At 46.6% G+C, this 19617-nt stretch overlaps 1 protein-coding gene across 2 annotated transcripts in view; it reads right to left on the bottom strand.

Annotated features, from left to right (window-relative positions):
* Window positions 1–2865: 2865 nt before the first annotated feature.
* The window catches only part of SFRP1 (secreted frizzled related protein 1), a 45558-nt gene continuing 28806 nt past the window's right edge, over window positions 2866–19617 (bottom strand). The window contains exon 3 of one of the 2 annotated variants that reach the window (XM_044225325.1): window positions 2866–6478. In XM_044225325.1, coding sequence (XP_044081260.1) covers window positions 6156–6478 — 323 coding nt within the window. In that variant the 3' untranslated portion in view covers window positions 2866–6155. Of the gene's footprint in view, window positions 6479–10420; window positions 11092–19617 lie in introns of those variants that run through there. The other variant, XM_044225326.1, reaches the window with a different exon arrangement.

Below are 19617 nucleotides of genomic sequence, written 5' to 3'. Positions count from 1 at the left end.
TTGTCAGATTCGGATAGGACTTCAGCAGTCGAGGTGAATTCCACCCATAGGCCAACCTCAACGGCCCCTGGTGGGCTGGGCTTGGGAACTGAGACAACTCGGTAGAGGGCAGAGGATGATAGTGCTCATGGTTTGCTGAGGAAGAAAAAAAGGAAGGGATCCATGAGTCTCCAGAATGAGTGGACTCTGCAGAAGAAGAACCAACCATCAAGGCCCGGGACAAAAGTGAAATTGAATGAGTGGAGGGTTGAGAGGGTTGGCCCCAGCTTTGGGTTTCTAACTGGGGCTCTCCCACAGAGAGAGCCCCATGGCGTGCATGGGTTGGGTTTCTTTCCAACCCATGCACGCACACACACACACACACACACACTCTCTCTCTCTCTCTCTCACACACACACACACACATTTTCTTCTCCAACCAAAGTTAATACTGAGTCCCGAGGAGATGAGCTCTGCATTGAGATCCCAGACATGGGAGCAAAGACACTGTTGAACCCCATAGCCCTTCTCACTTGCCCCTTCTAGTCTCATCCTCAAAGTGCGATCAACAGATCAGTAGTGAGCCTCTCCGAACAACCAGGAGCCCATCAGAAGTGCGCAGGACTCCGCCGTCACCCCCTTTCCTCATCAGAATCTGCATTTTCAGTCTCCGCTGGCTGGTGGGCATATCAAAGTCTGAGAACTACTTGGGAAGCCAGCTGTCCCTAGCTAAGGGAGAGGGCTCATTCCTGCCCTCGCATCTCTGCACAACCTCTTGTATTAACTCCTACCTAGTAAGAATAACTCAGAACTTTAGAAAGGGGGGCAGTAATATGAAGTTTGTGGGTAGGGATAAGGGGGATACAAAAATAATAGCCTGCCTGTTATTCCCAGACCACTTATGTCCTACAAAAATGTTTTGCAAAGTAAGATCCAACAGACTGTTGGCATCTGAGAAACCTAGAGCACTAGTTCAAAGTTCAGATCCTAGGTCTCCATGGCAAACCCTTTGAATCTGAGTTTTCAGGTGTCAAGTCAGAAACTGCTTGTTAGCAGGCTCTCCCTTGAAGATCTATGCTAAAAAAAAAATAAATAAGGTTTTTTTCAATGAAATGTTGAGGTTTATCTGTCACCAAAAGTGTGTTACCTTAACTTTCCCTTACACATCCAAAGACGTTGGAAACTTCTGATCCTTTTCTCTCTGAAAGGCCTGGATAGATATCTGGGGTTTGGAATGGACTGGATTCCTGGGGAAACGAACCCAGCCTCACATTTCTTAAATAGTTCTGGGAATCCATAATAAAATTTAAGAATGATTCCATTTCCTTTGGTTACTACTGGGTGATGGGTACAGTTTTCTCTTCCTCGGGAGCAAAAGGGAATTGTTGACACTTCTGGACCCAGTGTGGGGAGAAGGCCTTAGAAGTAAGACCCACCTGCTCTCTGCTTGGTGGGGAGCCTGCTTCCTCCTCTCTCTCTGTCTGCCTCTCTGCCTACTTGTGATCTCTGTCAAATAAAATCTTGAAAAAAAAAATTAGTAAGACCCACCTAACATGGATAACGTTGTGACACTTCATCTCTTTCTGCCCGCGAGTTGGAGAGCACCTATATAATTCCCTGAAGAAGTGTAGAAGCTATAGGGCTTGAGGGCCAGGCTGCTGATCCCGGTGCTACCAGAGTCTCTAAGGCACAAAGCACAAAAAGTCGTAACCCCTGGGGACCCCAAACTCCAGGATGACTCCAAGAGCAGAAGCCAAGATGCCTTTGTACATACTTCATTATCTTTTTTGCTGATTTGTTAAAAAAATGTTCAAAACAGCAACGGGAAATTATAGATTGCTGTGATAGGGCTTCAGTGGGTGACAAAGACATCCACATCCAACCTGAAAGACAGTTTTCTTTTCATTAACCATGGGGGAATAAAAAGGAAAATAATGTCGATATTTGCCTTGATTGGCTAGCATATCACTAGTTCACCAGTCACGTGCATTAGCATGGGAAAATCTTTAGATACTAGGGCACAGCTTTTATGGAATTTTCTCAAGTCCTCACACCATGCCTGAGAAATGGTGTCTCCGCGCTTCTGTGGGGTTTTCGGTGACCTGGGAGTATTTACTCACTTCTGGGGAAAACTGCCAATTGTCTTAGGTTTGGAGGTGCCTTGTTAATCAGAAAATGACATCAAATGAAGTTGTTACTGGAAGTGTTTACAGAATTAAAAGTCACATTGAGGATCTCCTTGGGCAAGAAGTGTATCACCTAATATGAAATGGCTTGGGCTCAGCAAGTTCCTCCCATGGGGTCCAAGGAGAAGATCATCAGTCGCTCAGATGTTGTTCCCACACGCCTAGCCCCTAGGAGCCCTGGGTTCCTGTTCTAGTGACATCATTGACCTGGGAACCCCAAGCTCCCTGTGAAACCCAGCCATCCCCCCTCTCATCTTCTCCATCTATAAATGAAACATCTGGACACGGTCTCCTCTAAGATCTCATACAGGTCTAAGACTCCAGGTCCCAGAGAGTTTTCAAATTAACACAGAATTGGCTAAAGAGGAGAAAGCATCTGAAACCCAAAACACGGAAAAGGCAGGGTTGAAAAATACATTCTTTGTAGAACAAGTATGTAACCTTTCTGGTCTGAAACACACACAGCCGGGAGAAATGCTTCTGGAAGTTATCCATGGGAGCAGATGGCCAACGTGGGATGGAGATGAGGGGAGTCAGCAATGCCTCCCAGGTGCTCCTCCAGCCCACCCATACCCAGTTAGCACTGCAAAGTGGTTAAACTAAGACCAGAAAACCTCACTGAAGAAACTCAAGCAGGGGATGTGAAAGGGGAGTGCTCTATCGTTGAGGGGTGAGGGGTAAGACACAACTCACATTATCATTGATTAATTGAGTGATTTTAGTCAAGTGAATATTGATACATGGCAGGAAAAGCATGAAAGTAAAATGAACACATACGGGAATTACTATTAACATAAGTGATAACATCAAAACATCTGGTAAAATGCAGTTAAAACAACAACACAAATGAAATGGAATGTAAAACATTTTCACAGTATTCAAAGCTTTTGTAAAAGATTTAGACTCTAAAAGAGGAGTGCTACAGGAGGGGACTAGAGGAAACAGGAATTTCATCCACGCCCTTTGTATCTGCTGGTGACAGATCAGAATGGCCGGGAAGCTGGTCCCAGGGGGTCACCCAAGGTGTGCTTCAGGAACAGATGGCCCGAGCCCACGTCTGCAGAGATCCAACAGAGCAACTAGTTACTTGGGAGGCTGATGAGAAACACACATTCTAGCTTTGGGCTCTGAGATGTCTGTAATTTACAGATCCAAATGAAAACTCAAGCTCTGACCCAGGATTCTGCCTTCGGGGGCCCTGTTGCCAATGCCCTGGCAGCAAGAGCCAAGGGTTACACAGGATCGTCTAAAAGTGAAGTGTTCTTGGGATTCCCATCTCATCAAAGAATCAGCAATCTTCAAAGAGTGAGCTGAGTGCTGTCAATGACTTCACAGGATTTTACCCGGAATGATTTTTAACCTTTACACATATGACCTTTGAACTTGCAACAATTACCAGATCACATACCAGCCTCCTCTTTTGGAAACCAATGACCAAGCCGATGGTCTACACATTGGTTTTGTCATATCCTTGGTTGAGAAAAACAAAGGTTGTGATAAAAATGCAGCTTTGGCCGCAGACCCTCCCTTTGTGCCCTCAAACTGCTGATGGATTAGAGGGATCGCGTGCCTCTCAAATCCGCACTGAAACTCACAAGCCCTGGGACTGTCTGGTGGGGGTAAAACCAAGAGCTGCAATTCACAGCGCCAGTCCACTGTGAGCTTGGGCTGCAAACGTCACCTCCTACCTGAGAATTCCCACTCAGAGAGCTGTGCAGCACGACCGCCCATTTTTCTTCAGTCTTTCTGCGGAAACCCCTTCCTACGGCCCTGCTTTGGACAGAGGCCTGTTGCATACACGCTCTCTGTCCAAATGAGCAGATACATATGAGCACTGAACTCTTGAGTTCATCAACCCAAGCAACCCAAACGAAGGCCCAGATCCATGCATTCATGAAATCGTTCAGAATTTCAGTTAACAATAGGAAAGTAGAATATTTCTAATTAACTAATACATATATACACATTTTTTTAAAAAATCATCCAAAATTTCAGACAAATCATTTAAGATCCCCAACACTTTATGATTAAAGGTCAGAGAGAACCAAAAAAAAAAAAAAAAGAAAGAAAAAGAAAAAGAAAACAACAACAGCAAAGTGTTAAAATAATAGGATCACTATTTGTGAGAGGTTAATTATATCAGGATAACCCTCTGGTAGGTAATGAAGGTGGCGTGCTGATTTGCAGACTGGAGTTTTCAGAAGTTAACAGAATCTTCCACTGTTTCTGCGTCAGTCTGGGAGCCTCATGGGTGTCACTTTCCAGCATCACTGCAGCTTCCGGATTGGGTATAAACACTGGCCCAGAGGGACAACTACTAACTCACCAACTCTGGGTGTTACAGAGAATGAAGAATCGGGCTCGAGGGGCAAGTGAACATTAATTGCTTAGAATGATTTCTTAGTCACTGAACAAAAGGAGTAAAGCTGCTTATGTGAATGAGCTTCTATACATTGCCTATGAAACACACGGGTTTTAAGAAGTATCTTAGGGCACTCGGGAAAACCTGCAGAGATGTGTTGCCTTTGAAACTCTCTCCTTGGATGGGGACACTTTGGGTTTAACTCTTCCTCTGCAGAAATTTAAAAAAAATATTTTTGTTTGTTTGTTTTTAAGTGCAGAGGACAGGCAGGTGGGTTGTACTGAATTTCTTTGATCTACAGGCAATCAAGTTGGAAGGAATCCACTTGGTCGCAGGAAAGGAAAGCACAGGAAGCACTGTGCATTTTGACTGGCTCTGGGTTGGGGCCAGGGCAATCCAGAACGCCTCAGAAAAGAGGGCCACATGGTTCCACTATCAGGCAAATCCACCCCCCACCCCAAATGCCCAGTGAGAGAGCTGTCCTTCTGGAAAGGAGCCTCAAATGTACCAAAAGACCCTCAGCCCAGTACCCCTTTCAAATGTCAATGTAGACTTTTTCTTTTTTAAATGCTGAAAAGTAAATAGGGTTTTTGTTGTTGTTGCCGCACCCCCCACCCCCCCCCCCGGAAAAAGTGAACTGAGCAGAGAGATGACACGAGAACAGGCAGCTCTTTACCCGGTTACGGTTCACACTGACTAGCAATTTGTGGGGCTGTTCCTAATGTTTTTTTCTTTAACTATGTTTTTTGAAAACCACTAACCATTGCCTTCTCTGTCTGAAAATCATCATCTCTCTCATGCCGCGGGTTTGGTCCCCACGGTGTTTCCTTCTCCCCACACAAAGGCAGGAACGTGTGGCCCTCCACACGTGCCGAGGTCAGGTCACACATGGAGGCCAATGCTAACCGCCACGTCCATGCCATCAGAGACGAGCGGATTCATGCCAAAAGACAATCACACGGAAAGGCAGAGCAGCCGTGACCTCCCTGCGTTCTCACTGTTACGTACTGTCCCTTTGCTTTCTCCCCCTGCGTTGACTTTCGGGAATCATCTCAAGTTGTGGGTGTGGCTGTGTGTTTCTCTCGAAGGCAGACAGAAAGAAAAGTTACTCTGGAACTGAAAGCAACACATCTGACCAATAGTCAGAATGTTCTAGTTCCAAAGGCCTAGATCAGCTGGGAGATCCATAAGCAACTTGGAACAACACAAAGAAAGCTGCAGAGCTGAGTTTTTGCTGCTGTCTCTCACTTTTTGCCCAATCTCATTTTTCTTTTTGTTTTTTGTTTACCGGCAGAATTTTCTTTTTTAGTGGCCGTCGAGGGTTGAAATGATTTGCACCTGCTTTTACTCAGTGATGTGCCGTTCCACGCTGTAGATCCTAAAAGACTTCCTAACCTAAATGATTTTCCTTACCTGGGCATGCGATTTTCAATACTGGCTGTACTGGGTCTGGAGCGTGGCTATGGAAGGGGAGGCGTAGGGATGCTGCCGGAGCACAGCCGACTGGATTACAATGTCCTCTACCAACCGAAGGAGCACCGAGCGTGAACCTCCGGCCTCCAGGGCTGTCTGCTCAGCCCCACCCCTCCCCCAACCCACGGCTCCCTCCCCAACCCACCCAGGGAGAATCACTTAAAGACCGACTGAAAAGTGGGACATTCGTGGTTTTTCATTTTCTTCATGAAGTTTTTGAATTCCTTATTTTTCTTGTCCCACTTGTGGATGGCCGTCAGCAAGTACTGGCTCCTCACTTTCCGGCCCATGATGAGGAAATGGTGGCTGAGGTTGTCCAGCTGGTGGCACGGGCAGTCGGCCCCGTTCTTCAGGTACAGGACCAGCTTCTTCAGTTCCTTCTTCTTGATGGGTCCCAACTTGAGGGGCTTCTTCTTCTTGGGGACAATCTTTTTGTCACCGTTCTCTTTTTTCACTTCTTTGATTTTCATCCTCAGGGCTAGAGTGGTGTAGGCAAAGAGGGGAAGAGGAGAGAAGGAGGGAGAAAAAGGATTTTAGAACACAGCTTTCCATCTAAAACAATGACCGAACTTCGGACACAAGAGGAGGCCAAAATGAAAGTCAACTGGCAAGTCAAAGAAAGAGGCAGTTTTACAGATGAACACCAAGGTCTCAGTTCATCTCGCTCTGATTCTGCCCCCGAGTTCCATGGTGTCTAATGGTAACTTGGGAGTTGCCCTGGGACTCTGTGACATTCCGGAACACATTTTCAGAACCAAATCATAGGGGTACCTGGGTAACTCAGTCCGTTAAGCATCTGCCTTCCGCCCAGGTAACCATCTCAGGGTCCCGGGATTGAGCCCCACATCGGGCTTCTCCCTGTTCTCTCTCTCTCTCTCTCTCTCTCTCAAATAAATAAATAAAATCTTTTTTTTTTAAGTACCAAAAAACTATGTATATTTTTTAAATTCAGTGACGCAAAATATCATACAATGCTTTCAGAGAAGAAGCAGCTCATGCACTTGAACGTATCCATATACTCTAAGGCTGGGGACCTCAGGATTCCAAGACAAAAGTCACCCTGAGTTTTGTTTGGTTTTTTTTTAAGAGAAAGCCATTGGTTTAGATTTCTAACTTCCAAAGGACCTAAAATTCCTTGAAAGTTGTGTGTTATAAACCAGACCGACAAAATCTATGTGTGCACATGCAGCAATGGGGAGATTAATTTAATTTAATTTTATTTTTAATATTTTATTTATTTGGCAGAGATCACAAGCAGGCAGAGAGGCAGGCAGAGAAAGAGGAGGAAGCAGGCTACCTGTGGAGCAGAGAGCCCGACGTGGGGCTCGATCCCAGGACCCTGGGATCATGACCCAAGCTGAAGGCAGAGGCTTTAACCCACTGAGCCACCCAGGCGCCCCGTGGGAGATTTAAACAGTGTGTCAAGCAGTTATGCTTGAGTGCATCAAGAATCAGTGTCCAAGGGGCGCCTGGTTGGCTCAGTGGTTTAAGCTTCTGCCTTCAGCTCAGGTCATGATCTCAGGGTCCTGGGAGCCCCCTCATACGGCTCTCTGCTTGGCAGGGAGTCTGCTTCTCCGCCTATCCCCCGACACCGCCTCTCTGCTGACTTGTGCGCTCTCTCTCTCTCTGTCCAAAAAAAAAAAAAAACCAAAAAAACAGTGTCCAACTTCTGCTCTGGAGAAATTCCAGTCCCCACCATGGCGCCTCTAGGGAGTTTTGACAGCAGGTATCACTAATGTTCCGTCAACCACAAAGTCACCACTAACAGGTGCCACAAATATTCTTTCCACTGGGTAGACCCACACAGAATCAAACTCTGCTTTGAGTTTTTGACAGATTCGAGCAATTCCTGGTGAAGTGTTGACAGAGAAACCCAAGCGAGGACTTCCCAGAGTCTGACCAGGACATGGGCTCAGCTCTCTGCAGGGAGAGGAAGGGCCTGTCCACCAAGCTGGCCTTCCTTTTTCCTTGACTCTACAGACTGTGGGTTAACATTATTTTAATGTGAATGTATAGACAGGAAATGTAGTGATGGCTACAACGCAAGGCCTGTCAGTGAAGATAATTGAATTTGCGTGCAGGCATTCTAGAAGATGTATATGCACTAACAATTCAGCGTCGCTACAAAAATCAAGTCCCCTCTCAAGCTGGCCAGGCCAGAGAGTTCCAAAGGAGAGGAAAACCGTTCTCCAGATGCTAGTTACCAGAGAATTTGTGCATCCTCTGAATTCTTGTAAATTCAAAATTAGCAAGCCTCTTTTTTAATATCTTAAACTTCCCACCCACACTCCATGAGGAAAGGCTTGAATCTGAACAGAATAGCACTAGCTAACAATTAGGAGAGCATATGGCATGCCCGGAAGTGTGCTAAGTATTTTCCACGAATTTCCCCAATTAAACCTAACAACTCCATGAGGAAGGTATAATTATTTTTCCCATTTAATAGATGAGAAAAGCGTTGGCATGGGGGGGGGGATTAAGTTTACTTGGCCAAAGTCACTAATCCTCAGCCTAAACCCATGTCTTAAATGTGCACTTTGAATCACTGTGCAGTCCATGATGACTCTATGGCTACAAATTTTTTTATAATGAACCTCACAGTTAGAGAACCGGTGACAAGCACCAAGCAAATAAGGGGGAGGAGCTCAGACTCACTTCCTGGTTTCACCCACATTTCAAAAGGACTTCATTTACAAAACGGTAGAAGAGATTCTCCTGCTTGAAAGAGACTGCTCTGGCATCAAGGAAAAACTGTATTTGCAAAGGCTTTATTATTTAGTATTTAGTTGATGAGAAAACATACCCTTGGCTAACCCGAGGATAGGAAGGAGGGGGGAACATCCTGGGAACAAACCTTTAATGAATGTGTCAAAGTCAGTAAATTAAACGCTCCCACTGCTTTCTTTTTCTTACAAAAAGAGTTCCAGATTCTGCAGTCTACTTAATCTCCTATAATACCCTAGGCCTGGGATCCCTTAAGAAATGCCTCCCTCCGAAGGGCAGCAGAAAGTTCAGGAACTGGGCACGAAGCAGCAGAAGGCTCTCGCAGAGGATTAACCTTGACCTTTGAGGCTGGTCCAGGCTTCCCAGCACACATGGAAGTGAGTTGAGCACAGCCTCCCAGAGAGTTCTTTTTTCTGAGCTCTTCCCCCACCCAAACCAGCCACTGCCTTGTACTTCTGATTGTGCTTGATTCCCACCCCCGCTGGGGACAGCAGCAGGAGTGTGGCAAACAGAAAGCAACAGAAACCACCCGACCAGGACTTCACCCCAGACGTGACCCCACAAGCCGACACCTGGTTTAGCTTCCCTTCTGGGCTTGCAAACGTTGAGCCTGGTGGTTCACTTGGCGAAAGACTTCAACTGTTCTGCTCTGTGGCTCACTGAATGAGAAAAGTTCTCCTTGGGGTTGAATATGGGACCAGCATGAGGAGACTCACTGCCCAAGCCTAGGCAAAGTCAAGTCTCCCTCTCTTGCCTCCCCTCTGCAAAACAGAGAACGCAGGACTGGGAGAAACCACGTACCAGAGAAAGGCAGTGAGGATGCTACAGGAAGGTAAGCAGTTAAGAACAATTCTACTCCTTTCACAAGATTCTCTAAATAAAGTGACCCCACAAGTGTTAGGTGAATCCCAAGCTGCTTCCCAAAGTCTAAGACTGGGAACCCCACGTTGCTATAGAAGCAATCAATTACATCATCAGCTGAAATGAGTGCATGCCCCAATTGACAACGTGGGCACCCTCTTTTATTTTTAATGTTTATTTATTTATTTGAGAGACAGAGAGAGTATTGGCGGGGGGCGCAGGAGGCAGAGGGAGCGAGAGTCCTAAGCAGACTCCACACTGAGCACAAGCCCAGCATGGGGCTCGATCTCAGGATCCTGAGATGTAGAGCAGAGGCGAAACCAGGGGTGGATGCTTAACCAACTGCACCACCCAGACACCCCATGGAGGGCACCCTCTTTTTTGCAGAGTAAGCCATCGGTTTTCAAGGGCCAGACTCTACAGATGAGCACAGAATAGGTGGCTCTGTGCAAGGCTCCAGATTTAATGCTCACGGCAATCACGTTAAGGAGGCACCGTTATTATTTATTACAATCAAGGAGAAGGACTCAGGTTAAGTAATGACAACCCGAAGCCACAGTATGTAAGAGATAAAATCAGAATTAAAACCCACACTTAACCCCAAAGACCACACTCTTTCATACTACACCATGACTGGGTTTAAAATGATATTGCTTCGGTGGAAACTATTTCACTCTTTTGATTGTGTTGCTTTTAATCACAACTCAAATCAAAAATTAATGTTCCTTTGCCATGACCGTGTAAAGGAATTTAGTTTACATAGGTGGGGGGGACAGCAAGGGGAGAGGGGAAATTAAATGATGGAAATGTGTTATGCATTAGGCTCTTTATTTCTTGCCATTTGGCTCAGTTTCTTTTTTGAGGTGGAGAGAGTAAGGAAGGAGGAGGCACATATGGCCAGAAATTACTAACATCTTTCCATCTTTTAAGGGTTTATTTTAGGGATGCAGATTACCAACAATGTTTGGATAGGCGATTAGCCATCCAAGGTTGATTTCTCTGTGCCTTGTGGATATGTGCACAGCCCCCCATCGTACCACATCCAGGGGCTTCTGGGACAGGGGTGGGTGCTGGCCCAAGAGCAGCCTGGAACTGATCACCACTTCCTCTTCCCCCACCCGGCCTTCCCCATGCAGACAGGGCCTGGACCCCAGAGATTTGCCCATAGACTGTGTTCATGGTTTGCAATGCAAATGGCGGTGTGGGCAGGCAGGAGAAGCCCCAGGAGGCCAGGCAGCAGCTGAGGCAACAGATGAGGCATGGGACAGAGTCCTGGGTCCTGGGTTCTACCTGTGTGACCACAAAATCTGGTTTTGAGTTTTCGGAGTCTGTCTTGCATCTGTAAAGTGTGGAGTGCAGCCTTTCTGCTGATCTGGGAGGCACTACCGTCCAGGGGGCCCATGCCGAGTAACACTGGGGAATCGGCAGATCCCCCACCCTGTGCTCAGTCTTCTTCTTCACAAGTACCCCAGGTCCTTGATCTCAGCTCCCTGTAACACCTAGACCCTGAACGGAAACAAAACAAACAAACAAAACACTTCAGGTTGTTTTGTTTTGTTTTGTTTTCTAGCTACAACTTAACATCTGAGCATAGAATATTACTCCCACCTCTCACCTTGCTGGTCACTGCCAGCAAGAATTAAGAGACCTAGAAACTTTGAAAGCCCAAATTAGGTTGTGATGAGGGGCTGTCTGGGTCTTTCTCGTTGATCTTAAAATAAATAACCCCTTATCTTCAGGTAGACCCTTAAAATTTCATTCTACTTTTAGTCACCTGAAACAACATTTTTTGCTCAGTTCCTTGGTAGCCTCCCATGGGGCTTGGCCATAGTTCTGAGGCTAAAATGAGAACAGGAAACTCATTACACCCAATTCAGACCCTTCAAAACCATCTCTTCCTCCTTACCCTCTTCTACCAATGGTGCCACCATGCGTCCAATTACCTAGACAGGGCGCTTGGATGTATGGCAACCCTTGGCCAAGAGCCAGCCATTTGTGCAACCAATAATGTGGAATTGCTCAGCCGGAGGGCAAGGAGGATCAGATGTGAAAGGTGGGAAAGCTAAGTTAGTGATCGGATTTGTGACTCGGCTGATCACAGTGAAGAATCAAGTACAGAGAAAAGAGAGAATGAGGGCCATCAGGCATCACCATCACTGGGAAGAGAGGAAGGGTTGTTAAAGGAAAAACTGTATTTGCAAAGGTTTTATTATTTAGTATTTAGTTGATGAGAAAACATACCCTTGGCTAACCCGAGGATAGGAAGGAGGGGGGAACATCCTGGGAAACAAACCTTTAATGAATTACATTACATTCCCAGGTCCTCTGCTCTTCATTCGAGTGATGCTTGGTGTTAGGGCTTCTTAAGGGATCTCTTAAGGGACTTCTTAAGTAAGAATTCTGCTCCCTGCCTCTCCACCCAGAGCTCTCTGCTCTGTTCCAGAGCTCCCCCAAGCACAGAGCAAGAAAGAAAGGGGATGGATGGGGCCCTGGCAGATTCAGGGGACAAGTGGACAATGAAAAGTCATCCTGGAGCACATAATTAGACCACCCCCGACTCCTAGTGACTTGTCTTTTGTCCTCAGTTACTTTCTTCGGCAGAGAGGCACAGATGGAAAACCAGGCACCCAAGCATCTCAGAAGCACACGGGGAGTGCCTTTCAAATAGGAAAATGCTCTTCCGTCCCAAACACGGGAGAGTTGAAGCCTGAGTGTGAGACGAGATCATTCTACTTATGACCTGGGGGTCACTGATGGTCTGTGGGAAGGCTGAGGGTGAATTCCAGGGAGCTTAAAACCACGGGGAAGTGAAAAGAAAAGGTAGGCGCACTGGCAACCATCAAGCTTCTGGAATGTCTGTGAAGAGTTACTACTGGCTACTTCTAGCCAAACGCATTAGATCAGGCGCACACAATCCTTTGCACTCCATTCTGCAGTCAGTTTAAAATCATAGTAAAAAAACAAAGTTATAAACACATGCAAGAAAACAAGAACATAACAGCCTGCAGGATAATAGAAAGCAAATGGATGGTGAACGCTGGCTTGACAGGGAGAAGAAAAGCTGAACCCTAGCGGCTTATGGATAGGGACGCCTGAAAGAAACAAGCCAGCCCACACTGCAGCCCAGACCCAGAAATGGTCATGAATTGGGGCCACTGGGTACTTCTGAACTCCATTACAGAGGTTGTACTGGATATGAGAATTGGCTAAACATCTGTAGAAAGACACTCAGATCCACTAGCCTTGGGCCATAAATCTGGTAAGAGTCCCTCACCGATTCCAGCACCAGCGAAGGTATATTCTTTAAAGAAGTTTCGAACTAGACAGACTCTGGGCTTAGGCCCACCAGATGCAAAGGAATGCAAGGCGGTGATGGCTGGACTCCTTCCATAGGATTAAGTGACGGTCTGCACACTAAATAGTGAGTCCCTCAGGCCTGAGAACACTGCATTTATATCCCCCAGAGAGGTGTTAGGGGTTCCTAGCTAAAGAAACTAGTATCCCTAAAGAAAAGACCGACAGCTCCCCCACCAGCAAAGCTCTAAAACAAGGCCCTCACAAGTTACACACAGAGCGTCCAATTTAGTCCTTCACTCTTCGACCTGAATGGCCAGCCAAGGGTCAGCAAGCATTTAAACAAAGCCCCAAACTGTGAACCACAGAGACCAAAATATACAAAACAGGCAAAAAGAGAATTCAGAGATAACAGAGACCACGTGGGGAACCCAAGAGAACTTTCTACGAAGATAATATTAGAGAAGACGCTACTGTATTCATAAAACAAGAACAGAAAGCTAGTAGAAGAAATGTTCAGAAAACAAAAAAGAATATTTGGATACTTAAAATGTGAGAATGCCAGATGAATGCTTTCATAACATTAGGCTGAAAACAGTTTCCTGGGAAGCTGAACCAAATGACAAAGGGATGGGAAAAAGAGCCACACCGAGTCAGCCAGAAGCCTCCCCATCTGAACAAGAGAGAACCAAGAAAGTGGACAGGAGAAATGCCAAAGAAATTATGCAAGAAAATTTCCAGAAATAAGCATGAGTTCTCATATTTAACAGTACCCCAACTCAACCACTCATGATATTTAGAAACATAAACATAAAGAGAATTTTAAAGTCCTCTAGAGAAAAAGGATTACGTATCTAGTACAGAGGACCTGGCAAACAGAACAGCATTGGATTTATCTATAGCAACACCAGAAGCTAGAGGATAATGGATCAATACCTTCAAAATTCCCAAATTCTAGGGGCTCCTGGTGGCTCAGTGGGTTAAAGCCTCTGTCTTCGGCTCAGGTCATGATCCCAGGATCCTGGGATGGAGCCCCACATCGGGCGCTCTGCTTAGCAGGGAGCCTGCTTCCCCTCTTCTCTCTCTCTGCCTGCCTCAGTGCCTACTTGTGATCTCTGTCTGTCAAATAAATAAATAATTTTATATTTTTAAAAAAATAAATTTAAAATAATTTTTAAAAATTAATTTAAAAATTTTTTTTTTAAAAAGTCCCAAATTCTACCCTGAGCCAAGCTATCAATCAGTATCTGGGTATAGAATAAGGACATTTTAATGGGGCGCCTGGGTGGCTCAGTGGGTTAAAACCTCTGCCTTCAGTTCAGGTCATGATCCCAGGGTCCTGGGATCGAGCCCCGCATCGGGCTCTCTGCTCTGCAGGGAGGCTGCTTCCTCCTCTCTCTCTGCCTGCCTCTCTGCCTACTTGTGATCTCTGTCTAATAAATAAATAAATAAATAAATATCTTTTTTAAAAAAAAAAAGAATAAGGACATTTTCAGCAGTTCAATTATTAGAAAAAAGTTGTCTTCCGTATATTTTTTCATAGAAACTACCGCAGGAGGGATGTCTGCGTGGCTCAGTCCATTAAGCATCTGCCTTCAGCTCAGGTCAGAATCTCAGGGTCCTAGGATCAAGTGCGGAGTCAGGCTCCCTGCTCAGTAGGAAATCTGCTTCTCCCTCTCCTCTGCCTCTCCCTCGGCCCATGCTTTCTCTCTCTCCCTTGCTCTCCCTCAAATAAATAAATAAATAAAATCTTTAAAAAAAATTAATGTGATTTATTGACTCCATTTTGCTAAATATCAAAAGAAAGAGCTAATTAGTTAGAAAATATTACCTGTGGGTTGTGAGAATTAGTGGTGGGAAGGCATCACAGAGAGGATTGCAGTTTTTTGTTAGAAACATTTTAACACCATGACTTTTTAAACTGCATTTGTTTTGACTCAAAAACCTCAAGTTTTAAGAAATTTTATAGCCTAGTAAAGAACTTAAATGTATATAAACTACAAGTAAGTGACAAAATGCAAGATCTTAAAAGAAACACAAAAATTACATTCCCAGGTCATCTGCTCTTCATTGGTGTTAGGGCTTCTTAAGGGTGTTAGGGCTTCTTAAGGGATCTCTTAAGGGACTTCTTAAGTAGGAATTCTGCTCCCTGCCTCTCCACCCAGAGCTCTCTGCTCTGTTCCAGAGCTCCCCCAAGCACAGAGCAAGAAAGAAAGGGGATGGATGGGGCCCTGGCAGATTCAGGGGACAAGTGGACAATGAAAAGTCATCCTGGAGCACACAATTAGACCACCCCCGACTCCTAGTGACTTGCCTTTTGTCCTCAGTTACTTTCTTCTGCAGAAAGGGCTGAAGATCCTGAACAGAGGACTAGAAGAACAAGAGGATATGACTGGAAAACTCTTTACAAAGTGACCTGTTCTCAGCCCCCTGGAGCAGGAAGGCCCACAGATGGGCATCCCATGCATCAGCTCCGCGGACTTGGCCAACACCCCTCCTCCAGAAGAAAAAGCCCATTCAAGATAGCAAGACCTAGCTAAGAGCTTATGACAGAGAAGATCTGGCTTCTACTTCCTGGCCCCATTTTCACAAATCCCTTTGGTGGGTGACTCTGAGGCAGCAAACACCACAGCCAAATCCAACAGTGCAAAAGAGATTTGGTCACAGCACTGGGTCAGGATTTGACGGAGAGAAACCCCAGCATCCTCCCGCCCTGCTGTGGAGGGTCTGGGCGCACCAGGGCAAGCTGGCTTTGAGGCATCGGGGCCCAGATGGGTCCTACTGACAGAGGTCCTGCCATGGGAACTTAACAGACCTCTCTGTTCCCAGCAGGAGCCGGTGTTTGGCATCATTCATTCCTCAAGCAAAGAAAGAAGCTTGCGTTTGGTCACAGCAACTCAGACTGGACCCCCAGACCACAAACCACACTGAATACTTACGTGCATTTACTGACGACGGGACATACGTTACAAAAAAACAAAGAACAAAAATCAATGGAAAGCAGCTTTCCTCTTCTCTCATTTGCAAAAAAAAGAAAGAAAGAAAGAAAGAAAGAAAGAAAGAAAGAAAGAAAGAAAGAAAGAAAACCAGCAGATGTAGAAAATGCTCCTTAGTTGACTTATTTGGTACAAACTATCTCATTGAGATTCTCCTGTTTTTTAAACCCCAGACATCTTGGGAAGGTTGGGGGGTGGAGGGGTCAGGCAGGAGAGAGGAGACGACCCCGCCCCCTCAACACCTTCACATAAACTCACACACACAGCCCAGCAGCAGCCGTGTCAGCCATCCGGAATCCCGCTGCCTAATTGCTTGATTTCATGGATCGCGTTAAATCCCCACTGACTTAAGCTAATGGCGCAAAATGAAAACCCCACTTTGAGAGCAATGAGCTGCCTGGTGTGGTTTTATTTGGGAAGACGTGTGCACTGGCAGCCCTGGCACCAGGGCCAAGGGCCTCAGAGTGGGACAAAGAGGAGCTTTGGCCCTTCTTCTTCCCAGTAAGCCCCAGCTCCCTGCTCCACCCCCAAGCAGGAGGTGGAAGAGAATGGGAGAATTGCTTAAATGCAGTCAATCATTAGGATTGATTGAATCTTGGCTCCAAGCCCCAACAAACCTGCCAAGGCAAACAGTGTTTCCTGCTGAGGGGTCATTGGGTTTCCTCCATTCCTCTCCTTTCTACCCCCCGGTGGTCACCCACATGGCAAGGCGGGGTGTGGAATGATCTCTTGGAGGGAAAAAGGTGGGGCGTGGATCTGAAAAGCCATGCGATCTCCCTGTCTCTGAGAGATATTTAAGAGAGAGGTCCTCGAATGACATGTCATCAAAACCACCGGGATGACTTGGTTAAGGACCCCAGAATTTGTATTCCCATCTGGGAACACAAAATGTTCCCAAGCGAGGGGTGCCTGGGTGGCTCAGTCTATTAAGTGGCCGACTCTTGATGTCGGCTCAGGTCATGGTCTCAGGGTCTTGAGATGTGGCCCAGGTCAAGCCCCACACTCAGAGGGGAATCTGCTGGAGATTCTCTCTGTCTCTCCCTCTGCCCCTCCCCCAACTCACGTGCTATAAGTAAATAAATAAATAAAAGCTGAAGAAAAAGAAGTTCCCAGTGATCAGTGATGTTGATGCTGCTTTTCCACACTTAAGAACAACCAGTTCAAAGGATCTGAGGAGAAGCCTAGGGCAGGCTTTCTGATTTGTCACCTTGGTTATTCACAGTGGTGTACTCAGAGGACTCTTTCCGGGATGGCATTTAAACATCCTGAGGGTCCAACAAGCTCTACAGCCTCCAAACTCACTGAAGTTCTGACTGAAGTCAGCACATTCAACATGGATGTGTCCAAGACCCAGCTGACCTCAAACGAGCTGGTCTGGCGCCATTCTCAGAATCACCAAGGTGTCTGGGGCCCCTCTCCTCAGAGGTGGCTCTCACAATGTCAGGCAAACAAAGGCTTTGGTAGCAAAAGGCAGCACCTTTCAGTGGCGAGGCCTCCAACTTCCAGTACGGACTCCCAATACTAACATTTTGTATAAACTTGGGTAGATCACTCTACTTCTCTGGGTCAGTAAGACTGGGCCAGTTAATCTCAATTTCCATTTCAATACTGGCAAAAATCTTTCTAAATCATCTTACTTCCTTTCTCTGTCTTGAAATCCAGTATAGAAATACTAATCACCAAGGGAAAGGTTCACCATCTCAGACAACAACTGATTCCCTCACCCTCACCCATCGCCCAGGGACCTTGCTTCAATTGACCACAGCCAGGGCCGGCCGTGAACTCACGGGCACGAGAGCCCAGTCCTGGCAGTGTAGTTGCCTAAACTCAAAGACAACCCCAGAACACAGCACAGAGAACGTAGTAGATGTGAGTGTAATAGCGTTCTAGAGGGACAGAAGGTCGCTACACTTGTTGTGAACATAGCATGACACAGAGAAAGGTTGCAACAGTGTTGTAAGCCTGAGATGAACGTAACACTGTGCGTCCACTATCCTCAAAGGAATCTTTTACAAAAGCCCCCAAAAGTCCGATGCACTCCAAGCACGGTGACCAGCACGTCTGCATGCTGTCCCATTTGACGGATGGGAGAGGAGGCCTAGGGCGTACCCTCATCCCTTAGCTGGCCCTGGGCCCTGGCTGGGGTATCCCTGAGGAAGCTGTGAGCCCAGTGCCTCTGGGAACTGGTGGCAGGCACACCTTAGCTCATATCTTCTCGGCAGATCCCTCGAAAGGCAGAAGGGGCATTACAGGCAAAATTCCTGCTTTTTTTTAAACCACCCTTCTGGACCAGCGACAGCCCATCTTCTCCCAGACTGGCCCAGCCTTGGCCTTCGTGGCCCTCCCGGTCTGAGCCATGATCGAGCACAGCATGCTAACTCCCCATGAGTGTGCCCTCTCTGCCCCCCTGCCCACTGCGAGCCCCTGCCAGGCATGGACCATACTCATCCCTGTTCATCAACTAGTATCAGGCCGAACACACCCCAGAGTTCGATCTAACGTTTATCGGAGACCCAAATGAATAGAGACTTAAACAGCAAACTCACTGCCTTGAGGGCCACACCCTTACTAGTGAGACTGGAATCTGTTGCCCAAACCTCTCTGCCTTAGCACTGATGACACCACCACAGCCACCCGCGCCGAGCCAGGCACCGGTTTCCGCCTTTCACACGTACCTACTCCGTGAATCTTCTAACAACCCCATGAGGGAAATACTCACATCATAACCCGTTTGCTGAGCAGGAGGCAGAGCAGTTCAAATACTGAACCAACGGGTCAAAGGCAGAGCTGGAGTCTGATCCCAGGGAGTCCAGCTCACAAAATGGGAATCCTATCAGAGGAGAAGCTAACTCTGCCGGAAGGCGCCGAGGCAAGGTCATCACTGTCTAATGTCTCCAGCGCAGAAGGTGCTCGGAAAAGGTCCATACGAACATACAGAACTCGCGTGAGGCCTGAGCAGGCACCTGCTGCCCTCTGGGCCTCCCTGTTTCTTCTCTTGACCGTGCAAAGAATGTTCTCCAGCAAGTCTACCCCAAACACTGTCCCTAGGAAGTCCTAACAGAGAGGTGCCACTGAAACTCTGGAATGGTGCCGGTAATTAAGATGATATTAATTTGAGAGACGCCTGGGTGACGTCAGTCGGTTAAGCGGCTGCCTTCAGCTTAGGTCATGATCTCAGGGTCCTGGGATCGAGTCCCACATCAGGATCCTTGCTCAGCGGGGAGCCTGCTTCTCCCTCTGCCTGTGCTGCCTGCTGTTCCCCTTGCTTGTGCTCGCTCGCTCTCTGATAAATAAATAAATAAATTTTTTTTTTAAAAAAGATGATATTAATTGGATATGATGAAACACTTAAGTCAAAATCTCCACTCTTAAAAGGCCCAAGATGAGGAAAACGGCCAAGTAATTTTTTGGATGGAAAATGCCTATGATATGAGGTTAACAGCAAAGAAATCACTCTGCAAGATTGTGCCTATCGGTGATAGAAATACACCAAATGTTGGCAGCCGCTGTCTCTGGGTGCTGAGGGGATGGCACCATCTACCCTGTTCATGTGCTTTTCACGATTTCCCAAGGTTCATGCAATACATACAAATATTATGGGGGAGAGGGAGGGGACAGGCAGAGTTCTCCAAAAAAGAAGTCATTTCAGGAAAAGATTTGGTCAAGTGACATGTTTAAAACTTGCTATTCACGACTCTTCGGCTCATCGACAGTGTTCGGAGGTTACTCTCTGCTCCTTGTA

This window comes from Neovison vison, chromosome 11 (assembly GCF_020171115.1).
Source record: "Neovison vison isolate M4711 chromosome 11, ASM_NN_V1, whole genome shotgun sequence".
NCBI classification, from domain to species: domain Eukaryota; kingdom Metazoa; phylum Chordata; class Mammalia; order Carnivora; family Mustelidae; genus Neogale; species Neogale vison.
Note: the sequence above shows the minus strand (reverse complement) of the source record. Positions and strands in the feature narration are given on the sequence as shown.